Genomic DNA, 21,681 nt, shown 5'->3' on the forward strand with positions numbered 1-21,681 from the left:
CCAGTGAGACAGGGCACCCTCCACACAGTGAGAGACGGCACCCTCCACTCAGCGAGAGTCGGCACTCTCCACCCAGTGAGACAGGGCACCCTCCACCCAGTGAGAGACGGCACCCTCCACCCAGTGAGAGACGGCACCCTCCACCCAGTGAGAGAAGGCACCCTCCACCCAGTGAGACAGGGCACCCACCACCCAGTGAGAGACGGCACCCTCCACGCAGTGAGAGTCGGCACCCTCCACCCAGTGAGACAGGGCACCGTACACCCAGTGAGAGACGGCACCCTCCACCCAGTGAGACAGGGCACCCTCCACCCAGTGAGACAGGGCACCCTCCACCCAGTGAGAGTCGACACCCTCCACCCAGTGAGAGACGGCACCCTCCACCCAGTGAGACAGGGCACCCTCCACCCAGTGAGAGTCGGCACCCTCCACCCAGTGAGAGTCGACACACTCCACCCAGTGAGAGACGGCACCCTCCACCCAGTGAGACAGGGCACCCTCCATCCAGTGAGAGACGGCACCCTCCACCCAGTGAGAGTCGGCACCCTCCACCCAGTGAGACAGGGCACCCTCCACCCAGTGAGACAGGGCACCCTCCACCCAGTGAGACAGGACACCCTCCACCCAGTGAGACAGGGCACCCTCCACCCAGTGAGACAGGGCACCCTCCACCCAGTGAGAGACGGCACACTCCACCCAGTGAGAGTCGGCACCCTCCACCCAGTGAGAGACGGCACCCTCCACCCAGTTGGAGACGGCACCCTCCACCCAGTTGGAGACGGCACCCTCCACCCAGTTGGAGACGGCACCCTCCACCCAGTTGGAGACGGCACCCTCCACCCAGTGAGACAGGGCACCCTCCACCCAGTGAGACAGGGCACCCTCCACCCAGTGAGAGACGGCACCCTCCACCCAGTGAGAGACGGCACCCTCCACCCAGTGAGAGACGGCACCCTCCACCCAGTGAGAGACGGCACCCTCCACCCAGTGAGAGACGGCACCCTCCACCCAGAGAGAGACGGCACCCTCCACCCAGTGAAACAGGGCACCCTCTACCCAGTGAGAGACGGCACCCTCCACCCAGTGAGACAGGGCACCCTCCACCCAGTGAGACAGGCACCGTACACCCAGTGAGAGACGGCACCCTCCACCCAGTGAGACAGGGCACCCTCCACCCAGTGAGACAGGACACCCTCCACCCAGTGAGACAGGGCACCTTCCACCCAGTGAGAGTCGACACCCTCCACCCAGTGAGAGTCGACACCCTCCACCCAGTGAGAGACGGCACCCTCCACCCAGTGAGACAGGGCACCCTCCACTCAGTGAGAGTCGGCACCCTCCACCCAGTGAGAGTCGACAACCTCCACCCAGTGAGAGACGGCACCCTCCACCCAGTGAGACCGGGCACCCTCCACCCAGTGAGAGACGGCACCCTCCACCCAGTGAGACAGGGCACCCTCCACCCAGTGAGACAGGGCACCCTCCACCCAGTGAGACAGGACACCCTCCACCCAGTGAGACAGGGCACCCTCCACCCAGTGAGACTGGGCACCCTCCACCCAGTGAGAGACGGCACCCTCCACCTAGTGAGAGACGGCACCCTCCACCCAGTGAGAGACGGCACCCTCCACCCAGTGAGACAGGGCACCCTCCACCCAGTGGGACAGGGCACCCTCCACCCAGTGAGAGACGGCACCCTCCTCCCAGTGAGAGACGGCACCCTCCACCCAGTGAGAGACGGCACCCTCCACCCAGTGAGAGACGGCACCCTCCACCCAGTGAGAGACGGCACCCTACACCCAGTGAGAGGCGGCACCCTCCACCCAGTGAGAGGCGGCACCCTCCACCCAGTGAGAGACGGCACCCTCCACTCAGTGAGAGTCGGCACCCTACACCCAGTGAGAGACGGCACCCTCCACCCAGTGAGAGACGGCACCCTCCACCCAGTGAGAGACGGCACCCTCCACCCAGTGAGACAGGGCACCCTCCACCCAGTGAGAGACGGCACCCTCCACCCAGTGAGAGTCGGCACCCTCCACCCAGTGAGACAGGGCACCCTCCACCCAGTGAGAGACGGCACCCTCCACCCAGTGAGAGACGGCACCCTCCACACAGTGAGAGACGGCACCCTCCACCCAGTGAGAGACGGCACCCTCCACCCAGTGAGAGACGGCACCCTACACCCAGTGAGAGTCGGCACCCTCCACCCAGTGAGAGACGGCACCCTCCACCCAGTGAGACAGGGCACCGTACACCCAGTGAGAGACGGCACCCTCCACCCAGTGAGAGACGGCACCCTCCACCCAGTGAGAGACGGCACCCTCCACCCAGTGAAACAGGGCACCCTCCACCCAGTGAGAGACGGCACCCTCCACCCAGTGAGACAGGGCACCCTCCACCCAGTGAGACAGGGCACCCTCCACCCAGTGAGAGACGGCACCCTCCACCCAGTGAGAGTCGGCACCCTCCACCCAGTGAGAGACGGCACCCTCCACCCAGTGAGACAGGGCACCCTCCACCCAGTGAGACAGGGCACCCTACACCCAGTGAGAGACGGCACCCTCCACCCAGTGAGACAGGGCACCCTCCACCCAGTGAGACAGGGCACCCTCCACCCAGTGAGAGTCGACCCCCTCCACCCAGTGAGAGACGGCACCCTCCACCCAGTGAGACAGGGCACCCTCCACCCAGTGAGAGACGGCACCCTCCACCCAGTGAGACAGGGCACCCTCCACCCAGTGAGACAGGGCACCCTCCACCCAGTGAGACAGGGCACCCTCCACCCAGTGAGAGTCGACACCCTCCACCCAGTGAGACAGGGCACCCTCCACCCAGTGAGACAGGGCACCCTCCACCCACTGAGAGACGGCACCCTCCACCCAGTGAGTCAGGGCACCCTCCACCCAGTGAGACAGGGCACCCTCCACCCAGTGAGAGACGGCACCCTCCACCCAGTGAGACAGGGCACCCTCCACCCAGTGAGAGACGGCACCCTCCACCCAGTGAGAGACGGCACCCTCCACCCAGTGAGACAGGGCTCCCTCCACCCAGTGAGAGTCGGCACCCTCCACCCAGCGAGAGTCGGCACCCTCCACCCAGTGAGACAGGGCACCCTCCACCCAGTGAGACAGGGCACCCTCCACCCAGTGAGACAGGGCACCCTCCACCCAGTGAGAGTCGGCACCCTCCACCTAGTGAGAGTCGGCACCCTCCACCCAGTGAGACAGGGCACCCTCCACCCAGCGAGAGTCGGCACCCTCCACCCAGCGAGAGTCGGCACCCTCTACCCAGTGAGAGACGGCACCCTACACCCAGTGAGAGTCGGCACCCTCCACCCAGTGAGAGACGGCACCCTCCACCCAGTGAGATACGGCACCCTCCACCCAGTGAGACAGGGCACCCTCCACCCAGTGAGACAGGGCACCCCACACCCAGTGAGAGACGGCACCCTCCACCCAGTGAGAGACGGCACCCTCCACCCAGTGAGAGTCGGCACCCTCCACCCAGTGAGACAGGGCACCCTCCACCCAGTGAGAGTCGGCACCCTCCACCCAGTGAGAGACAGCACCCTACACCCAGTGAGAGACAGCACCCTACTCCCAGTGAGACAGGGCACCCTCCACCCAGTGAGAGTCGGCACCCTCCACCCAGTGAGAGACGGCACCCTCCACCCAGTGAGACAGGGCACCGTACACCCAGTGAGAGACGGCACCCTCCACCCAGTGAGAGACGGCACCCTCCACCCAGTGAGTCACAGTTACCCCACTCAGTGAGAGCCAGCACCCTTCACCCAGACTCTCCCAGACCCAGGCCATCCAATGAGACAGGGCACCCTCCTCCCCATAGTCATTGTCACACACGGCATGTGACGGTCAGAAATTGGCAGCAGATTTGAATCACTGCCGGGGGATTAGTCACTCCGAGATTTCAGAGATCAGCATAATCCCAAAGAAGAGGGATTAAGGAGGGTTAAATCATCGAGTGAAATCTGGTTGATGGACAAAATGTGGCACAGGGAAAGGAGGCCGCTGGTGAGGGAGATTAGGATGGGGCTGGGAGAGAGGGGTCACTAGGAGAGGCAGTGAGGGAACAGTCGTGATTGTCACAGGACAAGGAGTGGTAGTGATTATCACTAGTGAGGGACCAGTGGTGATTATCACTAGTGAGGGATTGGTAGTGGTTATCACTAGTGATTGAGTGATAGTTATTATTACTAGTGTGAGTGATAGTGGTTATCACTAATGAATAGGTGATAGTGATCATCGCTAGTGGTGGTGTGGTAGTGATTATCACTAGTATGTAATTGGTAATGATTTTCACCAGTGAGGGAGTGGTAATGGTTATCTCTCGTGAGGGAGCAGTAGTGATCATCACCAGTGAGGAAGTTATAGTTATTATCACTAGAGTGAGAGGTAGTGGTTATCACAAGTGAGTGAGTGGTAGTGATTTTCTTGGAATACCACTGGTCACTGTCCACCTGTTAGTCTCAGAATACCACAGGTCACTGTTAGTGTAAGTCCCATCCTTCTGCCTGAAATGGGAACACTGACTCTGAATCCAAGTGGCCAAGTCTCTGTGCGGGCCTTGAGAAATACGTAACCCACATCCGCATTCCTACCGTCATCACCTCCTCGAAAAGCTCAAGTTAGAAAGACGCGACTTGTCCAGCAGAAAGCCCTGCTGATTGTTGGTCCTGATGAAGGGTCTCGGCCCAAAACATCGACAGATCTTCGCCCTGTAGGTGCTGCCTGGCCTGCTGCGTTCCGCCAGCATTCTGCAGATTTCCTCGTGTTTGATCCCTCATTGGGCCATGGGCTTGCAAAGCAACACACACAAGCGGCTGGAGGAACACTGGAGGTCAGGCAGCATGTATGAAAACGAGTAAAGTCCCAATGCTTATAAATGCTACCATTAAGAATTCTCTCTGGTAATTTCCTTACCGCTGATTTGAGGCCCACTGGTCCGTAGTTTCCAAGATCGTCCCTATTTCCCTTATTGAACAATGGAATTGCATTGGCTATTCACCAGTCAGCTCTTTCCAATCTCGATAAGCTGCTCTGCCTGCCACCAGAAGGGTTCTCATCCCCATGTGATGATGAGTTGGGAGCATGAATGATTATCAAATTCAAACTTCAGAGGCTGGTGATGACCTGATAAAAGTTTATAAAATCTGAGCTGCCTTAATGTCTATCGCCCAGTAGCGACAGTGATGAAATGCTTTGAGAGGTTGGTCATGATGTGATTGGACCTGGACCCATTGCAATTTGCCACAATAGGTCAACAGCAGATGCAGTCTCAATGGTTCTCCACACGGCTTTAGACCACCTAGACAACACAAATACTTAAGTCTGAATGTTGTTCATCGAGTATAGCTCAGCATTTAATACCATCATTCCCACAATCCTGATTGAGAAGTTGTAGAACCTGGGCCTCTGCAATTGGATCCTCGACTTCCTAACCGGAAGACCACAATCTGTGCGGATTGGTGACAATACTCTTCCTCACTGACGATCAACACGGGCACACCTCGGGTGTGTGCTTAGCCCACTGCTCTACTCTCTATATACCCATGACTGTGTGGCTAGGTATAGCTCAAATATCACCTATAAATGTGATGATGATAGAATTGTTGTTGGTAGAATCTCAGATGGTGATGAGAGGACGTACAGGAATGAGATATGCCAACTAGTGGAGTGGTGCCACAGCAACAACCTGGCACTCAATGTCAGTAAGATGAAAGAGCTGACTGTGGACTTCAGGAAGGGTAAGACGAAGGAACACAAACCAATCCTCATAGAGGGATCAGAAGTGGAGAGAGTGAGCAGCTTCAAGTTCCTGGGTGTCAAGATCTCTAAGGATTTAACCTGGTCCCAACATATCGATGTAGTTATAAAGAAAGCAAGACAGCAGCTATACTTCATTAGGAGTTTGAAGAGATTTGGCATGTCAACAAATACACTCAAAAACTTCTATAGTTGTACCGTGGAGAGCATTCTGACAGGCTGCATCACTGTCTGGTATGGAGGGGCTACTGCACAGGACCGAAAGAAGCTGCAGAAGGTTGTAAATCTAGTCATCTCCATCTTGGATACTAGCCTACAAAGTACCCAGGACATCTTTAGGGAGCGGTGTCTCAGAAAGGCAGTGTCCATTATTAAGGACGCCCAGCACCCAGGGCATGCCCTTTTCTCACTGTTACCATCAGGTAGGAGATACAGAAGCCTGAAGGCACACACTCAGCGATTCAGGAAAAGCTTCTTCCCCTCTGCTATCTGATTCCTAAATGGACATTGAATCCTTGGACACTACCTCACTTTTTTAATATACAGTATTTCTGTAATTTTGCACTTTTTAAAAAATCTATTCAATCTACAGTGGCATGCAAAAGTTTGGGCACCCCAAGAGATTTGAGCTCTCAGATTAACTTTTACCAAGGTCTCAGACCTTAATTAGTTTGTTAGGGCAATGGCTTGTTCACAGCCATCGTTAGGAAAGGCCAGGTGATGCAAATGTCAAAGCTTTATAAATACCCTGACTCCTCAAACCTTGTCCCAACAATCAGCAGCCATGGGCTCCTCTAAGCAGCTGCCTAGCACTCTGAAAATTAAAATAAATGATGCCCACAAAGCAGGAGAAGACTATAAGAAGATAGCAAAGTGCTTTCAGGTAGCCGTTTCCTCAGTTCATAATGTAATTAAGAAATGGTAGTTAACAGGAAAGGTGGAGGTCAAGTTGAGGTCTGGAAGACCAAGAAAACTTTCCGAGAGAACTGCTCGCAGTATTGCTAGAAAGGCAAATCAAAACCCCCATTTGACTGCAAAAGACCTTCAGGAAGATTTAGCAGACTCTGGAGTGGTGGTGCACTGTTCTACTGTGCAGTGACACCTGAACAAATATGACCTTCATGGAAGAGTCATCAGAAGAAAACCCTTCCTGTGTCCTCACCACAAAATTCAGTGTCAGAAATTTGCGAAGGAACATCTAAACAAGCCTGATGCATTTTGGAAACAAGTCCTGTGGACTGATGAAGTTAAAATAGAACTTTTTGGCTGCAATGAACAAATATATGTTTGGAGAAAAAAGGGTGCAGAATTTCATGAAAAGAACACCTCTCCAACTGTTAAGCACGGGGGTGGATCAATCACACTTTGGGCTTGTGTTGCAGCCAGTGGCACGGGGAACATTTCACTGGTAGAGGGAAGAATGAATTCAATTAAATACCAGCAAATTCTGGAAGCAAACATCACACCGTCTGTAAAAAAGCTGAAGGTGTAAAGAGGATGGCTTCTACAACAGGAGAATGATCCTAAACACATCTCAAAATCCACAATGGACTACCTCAAGAGGCGCAAGCTGAAGGTTTTGCCACGGCCCTCACAGTCCCCTGACCTAAACATCATCGAAAATCTGTGCATAGACCTCAAAAGAGCAGTACATGCAAGACGGCCCAAAAATCGCACAGAGCTAGAAGCCTTTTGCAAGGAAGAATGGGCGAAAATCCCCCAAACAAGAATTAAAAGACTCTTAGCTGGCTATAGAAAGCACTTACAAGCTGTGATACTTGCCAAAGGGTGCCCAAACTTTTGCTTTGGGCCCTTTCCCTTTTTTGTGTCATCTTTAACTTTAAGCCTTTTGGAAATCAGTTCATCTTTTACTCGCTTAGCTATTCACAGTAACAGAAATTTTGACCGGGGTGCCCAAACTTTTGCATGTCACTGTACATATACTGTATTTGATTTACTTATATATTTTTATTTCTATATTATGTATTACATCGAACTGCTGCTGTTAAGTTAACAGATTTAATTTCACATGCCGGTGATAATAAGCCTGATTCTGATTCTGATAACAGAATGAGACATGGATGGGGCAGGCAAGATGGAAATATCAAATACCAAAGGTGATAGGCTTGAGGTGGGAGCGGGAAAGTTTAAAGGGCAGGATTACTTCTCGGTATTCTCAAGAGGGAGGGTGAGCAGCCGGATGTTGTGGTCCATGTAGGAACTAATGACGTGGGTAGGAAGAGTGAGGAGATCCTGAAAGGTGAGTTTAGGGAGCTAGGTGCCAAGTTAAAGGACAGGACCTCCAGGATAGCGATCTCAGGATTGCTCCCAGTGCCACGTGCAGGTGGGTTTAGAAATAGTAAGATAGCGCAGATCAACACGTGGCTGAAGACATGGTGCAGGAGGGAGGGCTTCAGATTTATAGATAATTGGGCAGTTTTCCAGGGAAGGTGGGACCTGTTCTGGCGGGATGGTTTACATCTGAACTGGAGGGGGACAAATATTCTTGCAGGTAGGTTTACTAAAGAGAGTCCAGTGGATTTAAACCAGATACAAGGGAGAAGGGGAACCAGAGTGTAGGAACAGGTGTATGGGAGAAGGAAGAAAAAGAAGACAGTAAAGTTCTTTGTACTGTTAGAGATAAACAGAGGGGAAGAGGTGGAGAATTTCTTAAATGCATTTACTTTAATGCTAGGAGCATTGTAAAAAAGGTGGATGAGCTTAAAGCATGGATTGATACCTGGAAATATGATGTTATAGCTATTAGCGAAACATGGTTGCAGGAGGGGTGTGATTGGCAACTAAATATTCCAGGATTTCATTGCTTCAGGTGTGATAGAATCGGAGGGACAAGAGGGGGAGGTGTTGCATTGCTTGTCAGAGAGAATATTACAGTGGTGCCCTGGCAGGATAGATTAGAGGGCTCATTTAGGGAGACTATTTGGGAGGAATTGGGGAATGGGAAAGGTGTAGTAACATTTATAGAGGTGTATTATAGACCACCTAATGGGGAGCGAGAATTGGAGGAGCAAATTTGCAAGGAGATAGCAGATATTTGTAGTAAGCACAGGGTTGTGATTGTGGGAGATTTTAATTTTCCACACATAGACTGGGAAGCCCATACTGTAAAAGGGATGGATGGTTTGGAGTTTGTAAAATGTGTATAGGATAGTTTTTTGCAGCAATACATAGAGGTACCAACTAGAGAAGGGGCAGTGTTGGATCTCCTGTTAGGGAATGAGATAGGTCAGGTGACAGAGGTATGTGTTGGGGAGCACTTCGGGTCCAGTGATCACAATACTGTTAGTTTCAATATAATTATGGAGAAGGATAGGACTGGATCCAGGGTTGAGATTTTTGATTTGGAGAAAGGCTAACTTTGAAGAGATGCAAAAGGATTTAGAAGGAGTAGATTGGGACATTATGTTCTATGGGAAGGATGTAATAGAGAAATGGAAGTCATTTAAAGGTGAAATTTTGAGGGTACAGAATCTTTATGTTCCTGTTAGGTTGAAAGGAAAGGTTAAAAGTTTGAGAGAGCCATGGTTTTCAAGGGATATTGGAAACTTGGTTCAGAAAATATCGTGACAGTATGTTTCCTAGGACCTTGAGGGAAGTTAGTGTAGAAATAGCAGGGGCTCTGACAGAAATATTTCAAATGTCATTAGAAACGGGGATTGTGCCGGAGGATTGGCATATTGCTCATGTGGTTCCATTGTTTAAAAAGGGTTCTAAGAGTAAGCCTAGCAGTTATCGGCCAGTCAGTTTGACATCAGTGGTGGGTAAATTAATGAAAAGTATTCTTAGAGATGGTATATATAAATACCTGGATAGACAGGGTCTGATTAGGAACAGTATATATGGATTTGTGCGTTGAAGGTCATGTTTGACAAATTTTATTGAATTTTTTGAAGAGTTTACGAGGAAAGTTGAGGAGGGTAAAACAGTGGATGTTGTCTAAATGGACTTCAGTAAGGCCTTTGAAAAGGTTCCACACGGAAGGTTAGTTTAGAAGGTTCAATCATTAGGTATTAATATTGAAGTAGTAAAATGGATTCAACAGTGGCTGGATGGGAGATGCCAGAGAGTAGTGGTGGATAACTGTTTGTCAGGTTGGAGGCCGGTGACTAGTGGTGTGCCTCAGGGATCTGTACTGGGTCCAATGTTGTTTGTCATATACATTAATGATCTAGATGATGGGGTGGTAAATTGGATTAGTAAATATGCAGATGACACTAAGGTAGGTGGCGTTGTGGATATTGAAGTAGGTTTTCAAAGCTTGCAGGGAGATTTAGGCCAGTTAGAAGAGTGGGCTGAATGATGGCAGATGGAGTTTAGTACTGATAAGTGTGAGGTGCTACATTTTGGTAGGAATAATCCAAATAGGACATACATGATAAATGGTAGGGCATTGAAGAATGCAGTAGAGCAGAGTGATCTAGGAATAATGGTGCATAGTTCCCTGAAGGTGGAATCTCATGTGGATAGGATGGTGAAGAAAGCTTTTGGTATGTTGGCCTTTATAAATCAGAGCATTGAGTATAGGAGTTGGGATGTAATGTTAAAATTGTACAAGGCATTGGTAAGGCCGAATTTGAAGTATTGTGTACAGTTCTGGTCACCGAATTATAGGAAAGATATCAACAAAATAGAGAGAGTACAGAGAAGATTTACTAGAATGTTACCTGGGTTTCAGCACCTAAGTTACAGGGAAAGATTGAACAAGTTAGGTCTTTATGCTTTGGAGCGTAGAAGGTTGAGGGGGGACGATAGAGGTATTTAAAATTATGAGGGGGATAGATAGAGTTGACGTGGATAGGCTTTTTCCATTGAGAGTAGGGGAGATTCATACAAAAGGACATGAGGTTGAGAGTTAGGGGGAATTTCTTTACTCAGAGAGTGGTAGCTGTGTGGAACGAGCTTCCAGTAGAAGTGGTAGAGGCAGGTTCGGTATTGTCATTTAAAGCAAAATTGGATAGGTATATGGATAGGAAAGGAATGGAGGGTTATGGGCTGAGTGTGGGCCAGTGGGACAAGGTGAGAGTAAGATTTCTAGACGGACCAGGAGGGCCAAGATGGCCTGTTTCTGTGCTGTAATTGTTACGTGGTTATTATTTTACACCTAGGTGTCTGGAGTGGGCTTAGGGCTGAAGGTGAAGTCAGCCACAATACGGTCGCTAGGCAGACACGTGTGGAAATGGAGGAAGGGGTATGGATGGTGGACAGGCAGAGCAGATTTAGTTGACAACACAGACAGTCAGTTTCTTGGTTGGATTGTTCAGTTTTGTAAACTGCCTGTCTTTCCCCCTAGTCTGAAAACAGCTTTGCAGAGGAGAATAGCGAATGACTCATTGGATCTTTCGGGAATGCCACTGCCTCCCAGGGACATTCAGCGTGTGGCCTATCACATACAGCTGAACCGCGACCACCTCATCTCCATCGACCTGAGTTTCACAGAGCTGACAGACGATAGCCTGCAGTTCCTGCTGCCGTTCCTGGCATCCCTGCCCAAACTCACCAACCTGGCCCTGAACGGGAACCGCCTGACCAAGGTGGTACTCAGGGAAATGACGGAGATGATGAAGGAGCCAAATGTATTCCCAGCACTGTCCTGGATTGACCTGGGAAACAACGCAGATATCTGCTCCATGCCGCAGCCTCTGCTGGTGGGCCTGCGACGCCGGTGTAGTCTGCAGGGAGCACTGCCCACCATCCAGGAACATTCCGAGAACCAGGCCAGCGACCAGGAGACGGAGCTGGGGGAGGTCAGCCAATCCCGGGAGGAGGACCAGGATGAGGTCAGCCAATCCCAGGAGGAGGACCTGGGTGAGGTCAGCCGATCCCAGGAAGTGGAGGAGGGTGAAGTCAGCCAATCACAGGAAGAGGAGGAGGAGGAGGGTGAGGTCAGCCAATCCCAGCAGGTGGAGGAGGGTGAGGTCAGCCAATCCCAGGAGGTGGAGGAGGGTGAACTCAGCCAATCCCGGGAGGAGGAGGAGGGTGAGGTCAGCCAATCCCAGGAGGTGAAGGAGGACCAGGGTGAGGTCAGCCAATCCCGGGAGGAGGAGGAGGAGGGTGAGGTCAGCCAATCCCGGGAGGAGGTGGAGGGTGAGGTCAGCCAATCCCGGGAGGAGGAGTGTGATGTCGACCGATCCCAAGAGGAGGAGCAAGGTGAGTTTAGCCAATCCCGAGAGGAGGGCCAGGGTGAATTCTGCCAAATCCAAGAAGAGGTCAGCCAATCCAAAGAGGAGCAGGGTAAAGTCAGCCAATCCCGGGAGGAGCAGGGTAAAGTCACCCAATCTCAAGAGGAGAAGCAGGGGCTCATGTCCCAGGCAGAGCAGAGCCAATCTCAGGGGGAGGGGGACAGCCCCTGGCAAGGGGTGCAGAGGGAAGCTGGAGCCCAGCAATACTGCCAGAGGTGACCGAGCGCAGTTGTGCCGGGGCAAGGACTGAGCTTTGAGAAAGAGGGGGACTGAAGCCCAGTGTTCCAAGCTGCCATTGCCTGAAGCCCGTCAACCTCCCTGTTTGCCACACGCTGTCGGAGTGACAGCCCGCGGCAGGAACGCTGCCTCCTGCTTCCTGGCTCCCTTACGGACAGGAACGTGGACTTCTGCCGAGATCAAGGGTCAGCAAGGCCACGAGCCGGGGACGATCACGGAATCAGAGGAGGGGAAGAGGGGCTTTGGCAACTCTCAACCCAGGGAGGTGTTGCCACGACCCGGTGGGATGTGTTGTAGACCTGCCACCCCGCACAGGAGCAGCCAGTTTGACAATCACTGGGTGGGGGTCAAGGCCAGCCACCTGCCAGCGTCCCCAGACTGTGCATGTATGTGTCTGTGCTTGTATTAACAGCTGGATTTGCTCAGACGTGTTCGCTGTCCCTGTCCGAATTTCAGTGTGGTGTAGCCATAGTCGGTGTCAGCTGGCCCAGGGGAAGGCCTGACACCCGTCCACTGAGAGCTCCGGGTGGGGATGTCTCCATCACTGTCATCTGCAGTTCCAGCAGCCGGGTCCAGCCCCCTGCTGTGCTCTCCGTGTGCAATTGTTGATGTTTATCTGGAACGTTTGTGTGCAGCTCTCCTCATTAAAGTTACGCTTTGAATGTTCATTGGCTTCCTTTCTGCTTTGACCTCCCTGGTGGTGCAGCCAGCGTTTTGACCCCTGCTGGCCATTCATATGGCTTTCTTGCACGGAAATAGAGGGGATGGCCGGGTCACCCTGCCCTGCGTCCTGCACACAGCCCAGTCTCGCCGTCTGAGCCCAGGAGGGGCCATCTGGGTGCAGACACAATTCTTTTCCGCCTCACTTGGGTTTGTGTCTCACCCCAGGACAGTGCAACGTTGCCTCGGTGTTGTTGTGGCAGATCAGCCTGGGCTTCAGCCGCAGCTCTCCAGGCTAGGCTGGTGACTAACTGGAATGTCATCAGCCATCAGGAGTTAGGAATGGAGAACAGGAGAATGAGGGGAGATTTGATAGCAGTGTACAGTATAATAAGGAGTGTAGCTAGGACAAATGCAAGCAGGCTTTCTCCACTGAGGATGGATGAGACAAGAACTAGAGGTCATGGGTCAAAAGGGTGAAAGGTGAAATGTTTAATGGGAAGCTACTTCAATCAGAGGAGGATGAGATTGAGCAATGCGGACAATCTCAGATAGGAGCAGCTCGGCTGAGTACGTGGATGAGAGGAGATGAAGGTGCAGGCAGACTAACAATTCAGCATTGACTAGATGGGCTGAATCGCCAGTTTCTATACTGAGGTGCTCGATGGCTCTAATCCCGTACAACTACAAAATTCAGTGTGGGGAAATTTCACCCAGAGATCTCCCCTGCAATAACCTGACAAGCGAAGCGAGGACTGGGAGCAGAAGGGAATTCCTGACTGGCCCAGCAAACAATCGGTAGACCCATCCCGAGGCTGGAACAAGAGACAGGGCCAGAGGCACAGTCAGCCCCGCCGGGTCTGGACAAGCACAAACTCGGGGCGTGAGGATGAGGGGTCGGCAGATCCAGTGGGGGGTGACTGGCTGAGGAAACATAATCTGTGTCTGGGGAAACAAATCCAGTGCGAGAACGGTGGGGAATCATCGATTCTGTGGGAGGGGTGCGGGCTGGGCATCAGATTGAGTGGGAGATGATCAGGGGGGTGGGGATCAAATTGAGTGGGAGATGGACGGCAGGGTGAGGATCAGATTGAGTGGGAGATGGTCTGGAGGGTGCGGATCAAATTGAGTGGGAGATGATCAGGGGGGTGGGGATCAAATTGAGTGGGAGATGGTCGGGAGGGTGAGGAACAGTGAGTGGGAGATGGTCAGACGTGTGAGGATCAGATTGAGTGGGAGATGATTGGGAGGGTGAGGATCAGATTGAGTGGGAGATGATCGGGAGGGTGAGGATCAGATTGAGTGGGAGATGGTCGGGAGGGTGAGGATCAGATTGAGTGGGAGATGATCGGGAGGGTGAGGATCAGATTGAGTGGGAGATGCTTGTGAGGGTGAGGATCTGATGGAGTGGGAGATGGTCGGGAGGGTGAGGATCAGATTGAGTGGGAGATGGTCGGGAGAGTCAGGATTAGATTGAGTGGGAGATGATCGGGTGGGTGAGGATCAAATGGAGTGGGGGATGATCGGGAGGGTGAGGATCAGATTGAGTGGGAGATGATCGGGTGGGTGAGGATCAGATGGAGTGGGAGATGATCGAGAGGATGAGGATCAGATTGAGTGGGAGATGGTCGGGAGGGTGAGGATTAGATTGAGTGGGAGATGGTCGGGAGGGTGAGGATCAGATTGAGTGGGAGATGATCGGGAGGGTGAGGATCAGATTGAGTGGGAGATGATCGGGTGGGTGAGGATCAGATGGAGTGGGAGATGATCGAGAGGGTGAGGATCAGATTCAGTGGGAGATGATCGGGAGGGTGAGGATCAGATTCAGTGGGAGATGGTCGGGAGGGTGAGGATCAGATTCAGTGGGAGATGATCGGGAGGGTGAGGATCAGATTGAGTGTGAGATGATCGGGAGGGTGAGGATCAGATTGAGTGGGAGATGATCGGGAGGGTGAGGATCAGATTGAGTGGGAGATGGTCGGGAGGGTGAGGATCAGATTGAGAAGGAGATGATTGGGAGGGTGAGGATCAGATTGAGTGGGAGATGATCGAGAGGGTGAGGATCAGATTGAGTGGGAGATGATCGGGAGGGTGAGGATCAGATTCAGTGGGAGATGGTCGGGAGGGTGAGGATCAGATTGAGTGGGAGATGACAGTGAGGGTGAGGATCAGATTGAGTGGGAGATGATCAGGAGGGTGAGGATCAGATTGAGTGGGAAATGATCAGGAGGGTGAGGATCAGATTGAGTGGGAGATGGTCAGACGGGTGAGGATCAGATTGAGAAGGAGATGATTGGGAGGGTGAGGATCAGATTGAGTGGGAGATGCTCGAGAGGGTGAGGATCAGATTGAGTGGGAGATGATCGAGAGGGTGAGGATCAGATTGAGTGGGAGATGATCGAGAGGGTGAGGATCAGATTGAGTGGGAGATGACAGTGAGGGTGAGGATCAGATTGAGTGGGAGATGGTCGGGAGGGTGAGGATCAGATTGAGTGGGAGATGGTCGAGAGGGTGAGGATCAGATTGAGTGTGAGATGATTGGGAGGGTGAGGATCAGATTGAGTGGGAAATGATCAGGAGGGTGAGGATCAGATTGAGTGGGAGATGGTCGGGAGGGTGAGGATCAGATTGAGTGGGAGATGATCGGGAGGGTGAGGATCAGATTGAGTGCGAGATGGTCGGGAGTGTGAGGATCAGATTGAGTGGGAGATGATCGGGTAAGTGAGGATCAGATGGAGTGGGAGATGATCGTTAGGGTGAGGATCAGATTGAGTGGGAGATGGTCGGGAGGGTGAAGATCAGATTGAGTGGGAGATGACCGTGAGGGTGAGGATCAGATTGAGTGGGAGATGATCAGGAGGGTGAGGATCAGATTGAGTGGGAGATGGTCGGGAGGGTGAGGATCAGATTGAGAAGGAGATGATTGGGAGGGTGAGGATCAGATTGAGTGGGAGATGGTCGGGAGGGTGAGGATCAGATTGTGGGAGATGATCGGGAGGGTGAGGATCAGATTGAGTGGGAGATGGTCGGGAGGGTCAGGACCAGATTGAGTGGGAGATGACCGGGAGGGTGAGGATCAGATTAAGTGGGAGATGGTCGGGAGGGTGAAGATCAGATTGAGTGGGAGATGACCGTGAGGGTGAGGATCAGATTGAGTGGGAAATGGTCGGGAGGGTGAGGATCAGATTGAGTGGGAGATGATCGGGAGGGAGAGGATCAGATGGAATGGGAGATGATCGGGAGGTGAGGATCAGATTCAGTGGGAGATGATCAGGAGGGTGAGGATCAGATTGAGTGGGAAATGATCAGGAGGGTGAGGATCAGATTGAGTGGTAGATGATCGAGAGGGTGAGGATCAGATTCAGTGGGAGATGGTCGGGAGGGTGAGGATCAGATTGAGTGGGAGATGATCAGGAGGGTGAGGATCAGATTGAGTGGGAAATGATCAGGAGGGTGAGGATCAGATTGAGTGTGAGATGGTCAGACGGGTGAGGATCAGATTGAGAAGGAGATGATCGGGAGGGTGAGGATCAGATTGAGTGGGAGATGATCGGGAGGGTGAGGATCAGATTGAGTGCGAGATGGTCGGGAGGGTGAGGATCAGATTGAGTGGGAGATGATCGTTAGGGTACGGATCAGATTGAGTGGGACATGATCGGGAGGGTGAGGATCAGATTGAGTGGGAGATGGTCCGGAGGGTGAAGATCAGATTTAGTGGGAGATGACCGTGAGGGTGAGGATCAGATTGAGTGGGAGATGATCAGGAGGGTGAGGATCAGATTGAGAGGGAGATGATCAGGAGGGTGAGGATCAGATTGTGTGGGAGATGATCGGGAGGGTGAAGATCAGATTGAGTGGGAGATGACCGTGAGGGTGAGGATCAGATTGAGTGGGAGATGATCAGGAGGGTGAGGATCAGATTGAGTTGGAGATGGTCGGGAGGGTGAGGATCAGATTGAGTGGGAGATGATCGAGAGGGTGAGGATCAGATTGAGTGGGAGATGATCAGGGGGGTGGGGATCAAATTGAGTGGGAGATGGACGGCAGGGTGAGGATCAGATTGAGTGGGAGATGGTCTGGAGGGTGCGGATCAAATTGAGTGGGAGATGATCAGGGGGGTGGGGATCAAATTGAGTGGGAGATGGTCGGGAGGGTGAGGAACAGTGAGTGGGAGATGGTCAGACGTGTGAGGATCAGATTGAGTGGGAGATGATTGGGAGGGTGAGGATCAGATTGAGTGGGAGATGATCGGGAGGGTGAGGATCAGATTGAGTGGGAGATGGTCGGGAGGGTGAGGATCAGATTGAGTGGGAGATGATCGGGAGGGTGAGGATCAGATTGAGTGGGAGATGCTTGTGAGGGTGAGGATCTGATGGAGTGGGAGATGGTCGGGAGGGTGAGGATCAGATTGAGTGGGAGATGGTCGGGAGAGTCAGGATTAGATTGAGTGGGAGATGATCGGGTGGGTGAGGATCAAATGGAGTGGGGGATGATCGGGAGGGTGAGGATCAGATTGAGTGGGAGATGATCGGGTGGGTGAGGATCAGATGGAGTGGGAGATGATCGAGAGGATGAGGATCAGATTGAGTGGGAGATGGTCGGGAGGGTGAGGATTAGATTGAGTGGGAGATGGTCGGGAGGGTGAGGATCAGATTGAGTGGGAGATGATCGGGAGGGTGAGGATCAGATTGAGTGGGAGATGATCGGGTGGGTGAGGATCAGATGGAGTGGGAGATGATCGAGAGGGTGAGGATCAGATTCAGTGGGAGATGATCGGGAGGGTGAGGATCAGATTCAGTGGGAGATGGTCGGGAGGGTGAGGATCAGATTCAGTGGGAGATGGTCGGGAGGGTGAGGATCAGATTGAGTGTGAGATGATTGGGAGGGTGAGGATCAGATTGAGTGGGAGATGATCGGGAGGGTGAGGATCAGATTGAGTGGGAGATGGTCGGGAGGGTGAGGATCAGATTGAGAAGGAGATGATCGGGAGGGTGAGGATCAGATTGAGTGGGAGATGATCGAGAGGGTGAGGATCAGATTGAGTGGGAGATGATCGGGAGGGTGAGGATCAGATTCAGTGGGAGATGGTCGGGAGGGTGAGGATCAGATTGAGTGGGAGATGACAGTGAGGGTGAGGATCAGATTGAGTGGGAGATGATCAGGAGGGTGAGGATCAGATTGAGTGGGAAATGATCAGGAGGGTGAGGATCAGATTGAGTGGGAGATGGTCAGACGGGTGAGGATCAGATTGAGAAGGAGATGATTGGGAGGGTGAGGATCAGATTGAGTGGGAGATGCTCGAGAGGGTGAGGATCAGATTGAGTGGGAGATGATCGAGAGGGAGAGGATCAGATGGAATGGGAGATGATCGGGAGGTGAGGATCAGATTCAGTGGGAGATGATCAGGAGGGTGAGGATCAGATTGAGTGGGAAATGATCAGGAGGGTGAGGATCAGATTGAGTGGTAGATGATCGAGAGGGTGAGGATCAGATTCAGTGGGAGATGGTCGGGAGGGTGAGGATCAGATTGAGTGGGAGATGATCAGGAGGGTGAGGATCAGATTGAGTGGGAAATGATCAGGAGGGTGAGGATCAGATTGAGTGTGAGATGGTCAGACGGGTGAGGATCAGATTGAGAAGGAGATGATCGGGAGGGTGAGGATCAGATTGAGTGGGAGATGATCGGGAGGGTGAGGATCAGATTGAGTGCGAGATGGTCGGGAGGGTGAGGATCAGATTGAGTGGGAGATGATCGTTAGGGTAAGGATCAGATTGAGTGGGACATGATCGGGAGGGTGAGGATCAGATTGAGTGGGAGATGGTCCGGAGGGTGAAGATCAGATTGAGTGGGAGATGACCGTGAGGGTGAGGATCAGATTGAGTGGGAGATGATCAGGAGGGTGAGGATCAGATTGAGTGGGAGATGATCGGGAGGGTGAGGATCAGATTGAGTGGGAAATGATCAGGAGGGTGAGGATCAGATTGAGTGTGAGATGGTCAGACGGGTGAGGATCAGATTGAGAAGGAGATGATCGGGAGGGTGAGGATCAGATTGAGTGGGAGATGATCGGGAGGGTGAGGATCAGATTGAGTGGGAGATGATCGTTAGGGTAAGGATCAGATTGAGTGGGACATGATCGGGAGGGTGAGGATCAGATTGAGTGGGAGATGGTCCGGAGGGTGAAGATCAGATTGAGTGGGAGATGACCGTGAGGGTGAGGATCAGATTGAGTGGGAGATGATCAGGAGGGTGAGGATCAGATTGAGTGGGAGATGATCGGGAGGGTGAGGATCAGATTGAGAGGGAGATGATCAGGAGGGTGAAGATCAGATTGAGTCGGAGATGACCGTGAGGGTGAGGATCAGATTGAGTGGGAGATGATCAGGAGGGTGAGGATCAGATTGAGTTGGAGATGGTCGGGAGGGTGAGGATCAGATTGAGTGGGAGATGATCGAGAGGGTGAGGATCAGATTGAGTGGGAGATGATCAGGGGGGTGGGGATCAAATTGAGTGGGAGATGGACGGCAGGGTGAGGATCAGATTGAGTGGGAGATGGTCTGGAGGGTGCGGATCAAATTGAGTGGGAGATGATCAGGGGGGTGGGGATCAAATTGAGTGGGAGATGGTCGGGAGGGTGAGGAACAGTGAGTGGGAGATGGTCAGACGTGTGAGGATCAGATTGAGTGGGAGATGATTGGGAGGGTGAGGATCAGATTGAGTGGGAGATGATCGGGAGGGTGAGGATCAGATTGAGTGGGAGATGGTCGGGAGGGTGAGGATCAGATTGAGTGCGAGATGATCGGGAGGGTGAGGATCAGATTGAGTGGGAGATGCTTGTGAGGGTGAGGATCTGATGGAGTGGGAGATGGTCGGGAGGGTGAGGATCAGATTGAGTGGGAGATGGTCGGGAGAGTCAGGATTAGATTGAGTGGGAGATGATTGGGAGGGTGAGGATCAGATTGAGTGGGAGATGATCAGGAGGGTGAGGATCAGATTGAGTGGGAGATGGTCGGGAGGGTGAGGATCAGATTGTGTGGGAGATGGTCAGACGGGTGAGGATCAGATTGAGAAGGAGATGATTGGGAGGGTGAGGATCAGATTGAGTGGGAGATGGTCAGGAGGGTGAGGATCAGATTGAGTGGGAAATGATCAGGAGGGTGAGGATCAGATTCAGTGGGAGATGGTCGGGAGGGTGAGGATCAGATTGAGTGGGAGATGACCGTGAAGGAGTGGAGCAGATTGAGTGGGAGATAATCAGGAGGGTGTGGATCAGATTGAGTGGGAAATGATCAGGAGGGTGAGGATCAGATTCAGTGGGAGATGGTCAGACGAGTGAGGATCAGATTGTGTGGGAAATGATCAGGAGGGTGAGGATCAGATTGAGTGGGAGATGGTCGGGAGGGTGAGGATCAGATTGAGTGGGAGATGGTCGGGATGGTGAGGATCAGATTGTGGGAGATGATCGGGTAAGTGAGGATCAGATGGAGTGGGAGATGATCGTTAGGGTGAGGATCAGATTGAGTGGGAGATGGTCGGGAGGGTGAAGATCAGATTGAGTGGGAGATGATCGTGAGGGTGAGGATCAGATTGAGTGGGAGATGATCAGGAGGGTGAGGATCAGATTGAGTGGGAGATGGTCGGGAGGGTGAGGATCAGATTGAGAAGGAGATGATTGGGAGGGTGAGGATCAGATTGAGTGGGAGATGGTCGGGAGGGTGAGGATCAGATTGAGTGGGAGATGACCGTGAGGGTGAGGATCAGATTGAGTGGGAAATGGTCGGGAGGGTGAGGATCAGATTGAGTGGGAGATGATCGGGAGGGAGAGGATCAGATGGAATGGGAGATGATCGGGAGGTGAGGATCAGATTCAGTGGGAGATGATCAGGAGGGTGAGGATCAGATTGAGTGGGAAATGATCAGGAGGGTGAGGATCAGATTGAGTGGGAGATGATCGAGAGGGTGAGGATCAGATTGAGTGGGAGATGGTCGGGAGGGTGAACATCAGATTGAGTGGGAGATGACCGTGAGGGTGAGGATCAGACTGAGTGGGAGATGATCAGGAGGGTGAGGATCAGATTGTGTGGGAGATTGTCAGACGGGAGAGGATCAGATTGAGAAGGAGATGATTGGGAGGGTGAGGATCAGATTGAGTGGGAGATGATCAGGAGGGTGAGGATCAGATTGAGTGGGAGATGGTCTGGAGGGTGAGGATCAGATTGTGTGGGAGATGGTCAGACGGGTGAGGATCAGATTGAGAAGGAGATGATTGGGAGGGTGAGGATCAGATTGAGTGGGAGATCGTCCGGAGGGTGAGGATCAGATTTTGTGTGGAAATGATCAGGAGGGTGAGGATCAGATTCAGTGGGAGATGGTCGGGAGGGTGAGGATCAGATTGAGTGGGAGATGACCGTGAAGGAGAGGAGCAGATTGAGTGGGAGATAATCAGGAGGGTGAGGATCAGATTGAGTGGGAAATGATCAGGAGGGTGAGGATCAGATTCAGTGGGAGATGGTCAGACGAGTGAGGATCAGATTGAGTGGGAAATGATCAGGAGGGTGAGGATCAGATTGAGTGGGAGATGGTCGGGAGGGTGAGGATCAGATTGAGTGGGAGATGGTCGGGATGGTGAGGATCAGATTGTGGGAGATGATCGGGTAAGTGAGGATCAGATGGAGTGGGAGATGATCGTTAGGGTGAGGATCAGATTGAGTGGGAGATGGTCGGGAGGGTGAAGATCAGATTGAGTGGGAGATGACCGTGAGGGTGAGGATCAGATTGAGTGGGAGATGATCGGGAGGGT

At 52.6% G+C, this 21,681-nt stretch overlaps 1 protein-coding gene across 1 annotated transcript in view; it reads left to right on the forward strand.

Moving 5' to 3' along the window:
• The window catches only part of LOC132401379 (leucine-rich repeat-containing protein 75A-like), a gene marked incomplete at its 5' end in the record, with an annotated part of 106,148 nt that extends 93,262 nt beyond the window's left edge, over positions 1-12,886 (forward strand). The window contains one exon of the mRNA XM_059983504.1: positions 11,095-12,886. Within this exon, the coding sequence (XP_059839487.1) occupies positions 11,095-12,202 (1,108 nt within the window). The remainder of the gene's footprint in view (positions 1-11,094) is intronic.
• Positions 12,887-21,681: the final 8,795 nt, after the last annotated feature.

Source organism: Hypanus sabinus, chromosome 10 (genome assembly GCF_030144855.1).
Source record: "Hypanus sabinus isolate sHypSab1 chromosome 10, sHypSab1.hap1, whole genome shotgun sequence".
Lineage (NCBI taxonomy): Eukaryota > Metazoa > Chordata > Chondrichthyes > Myliobatiformes > Dasyatidae > Hypanus > Hypanus sabinus.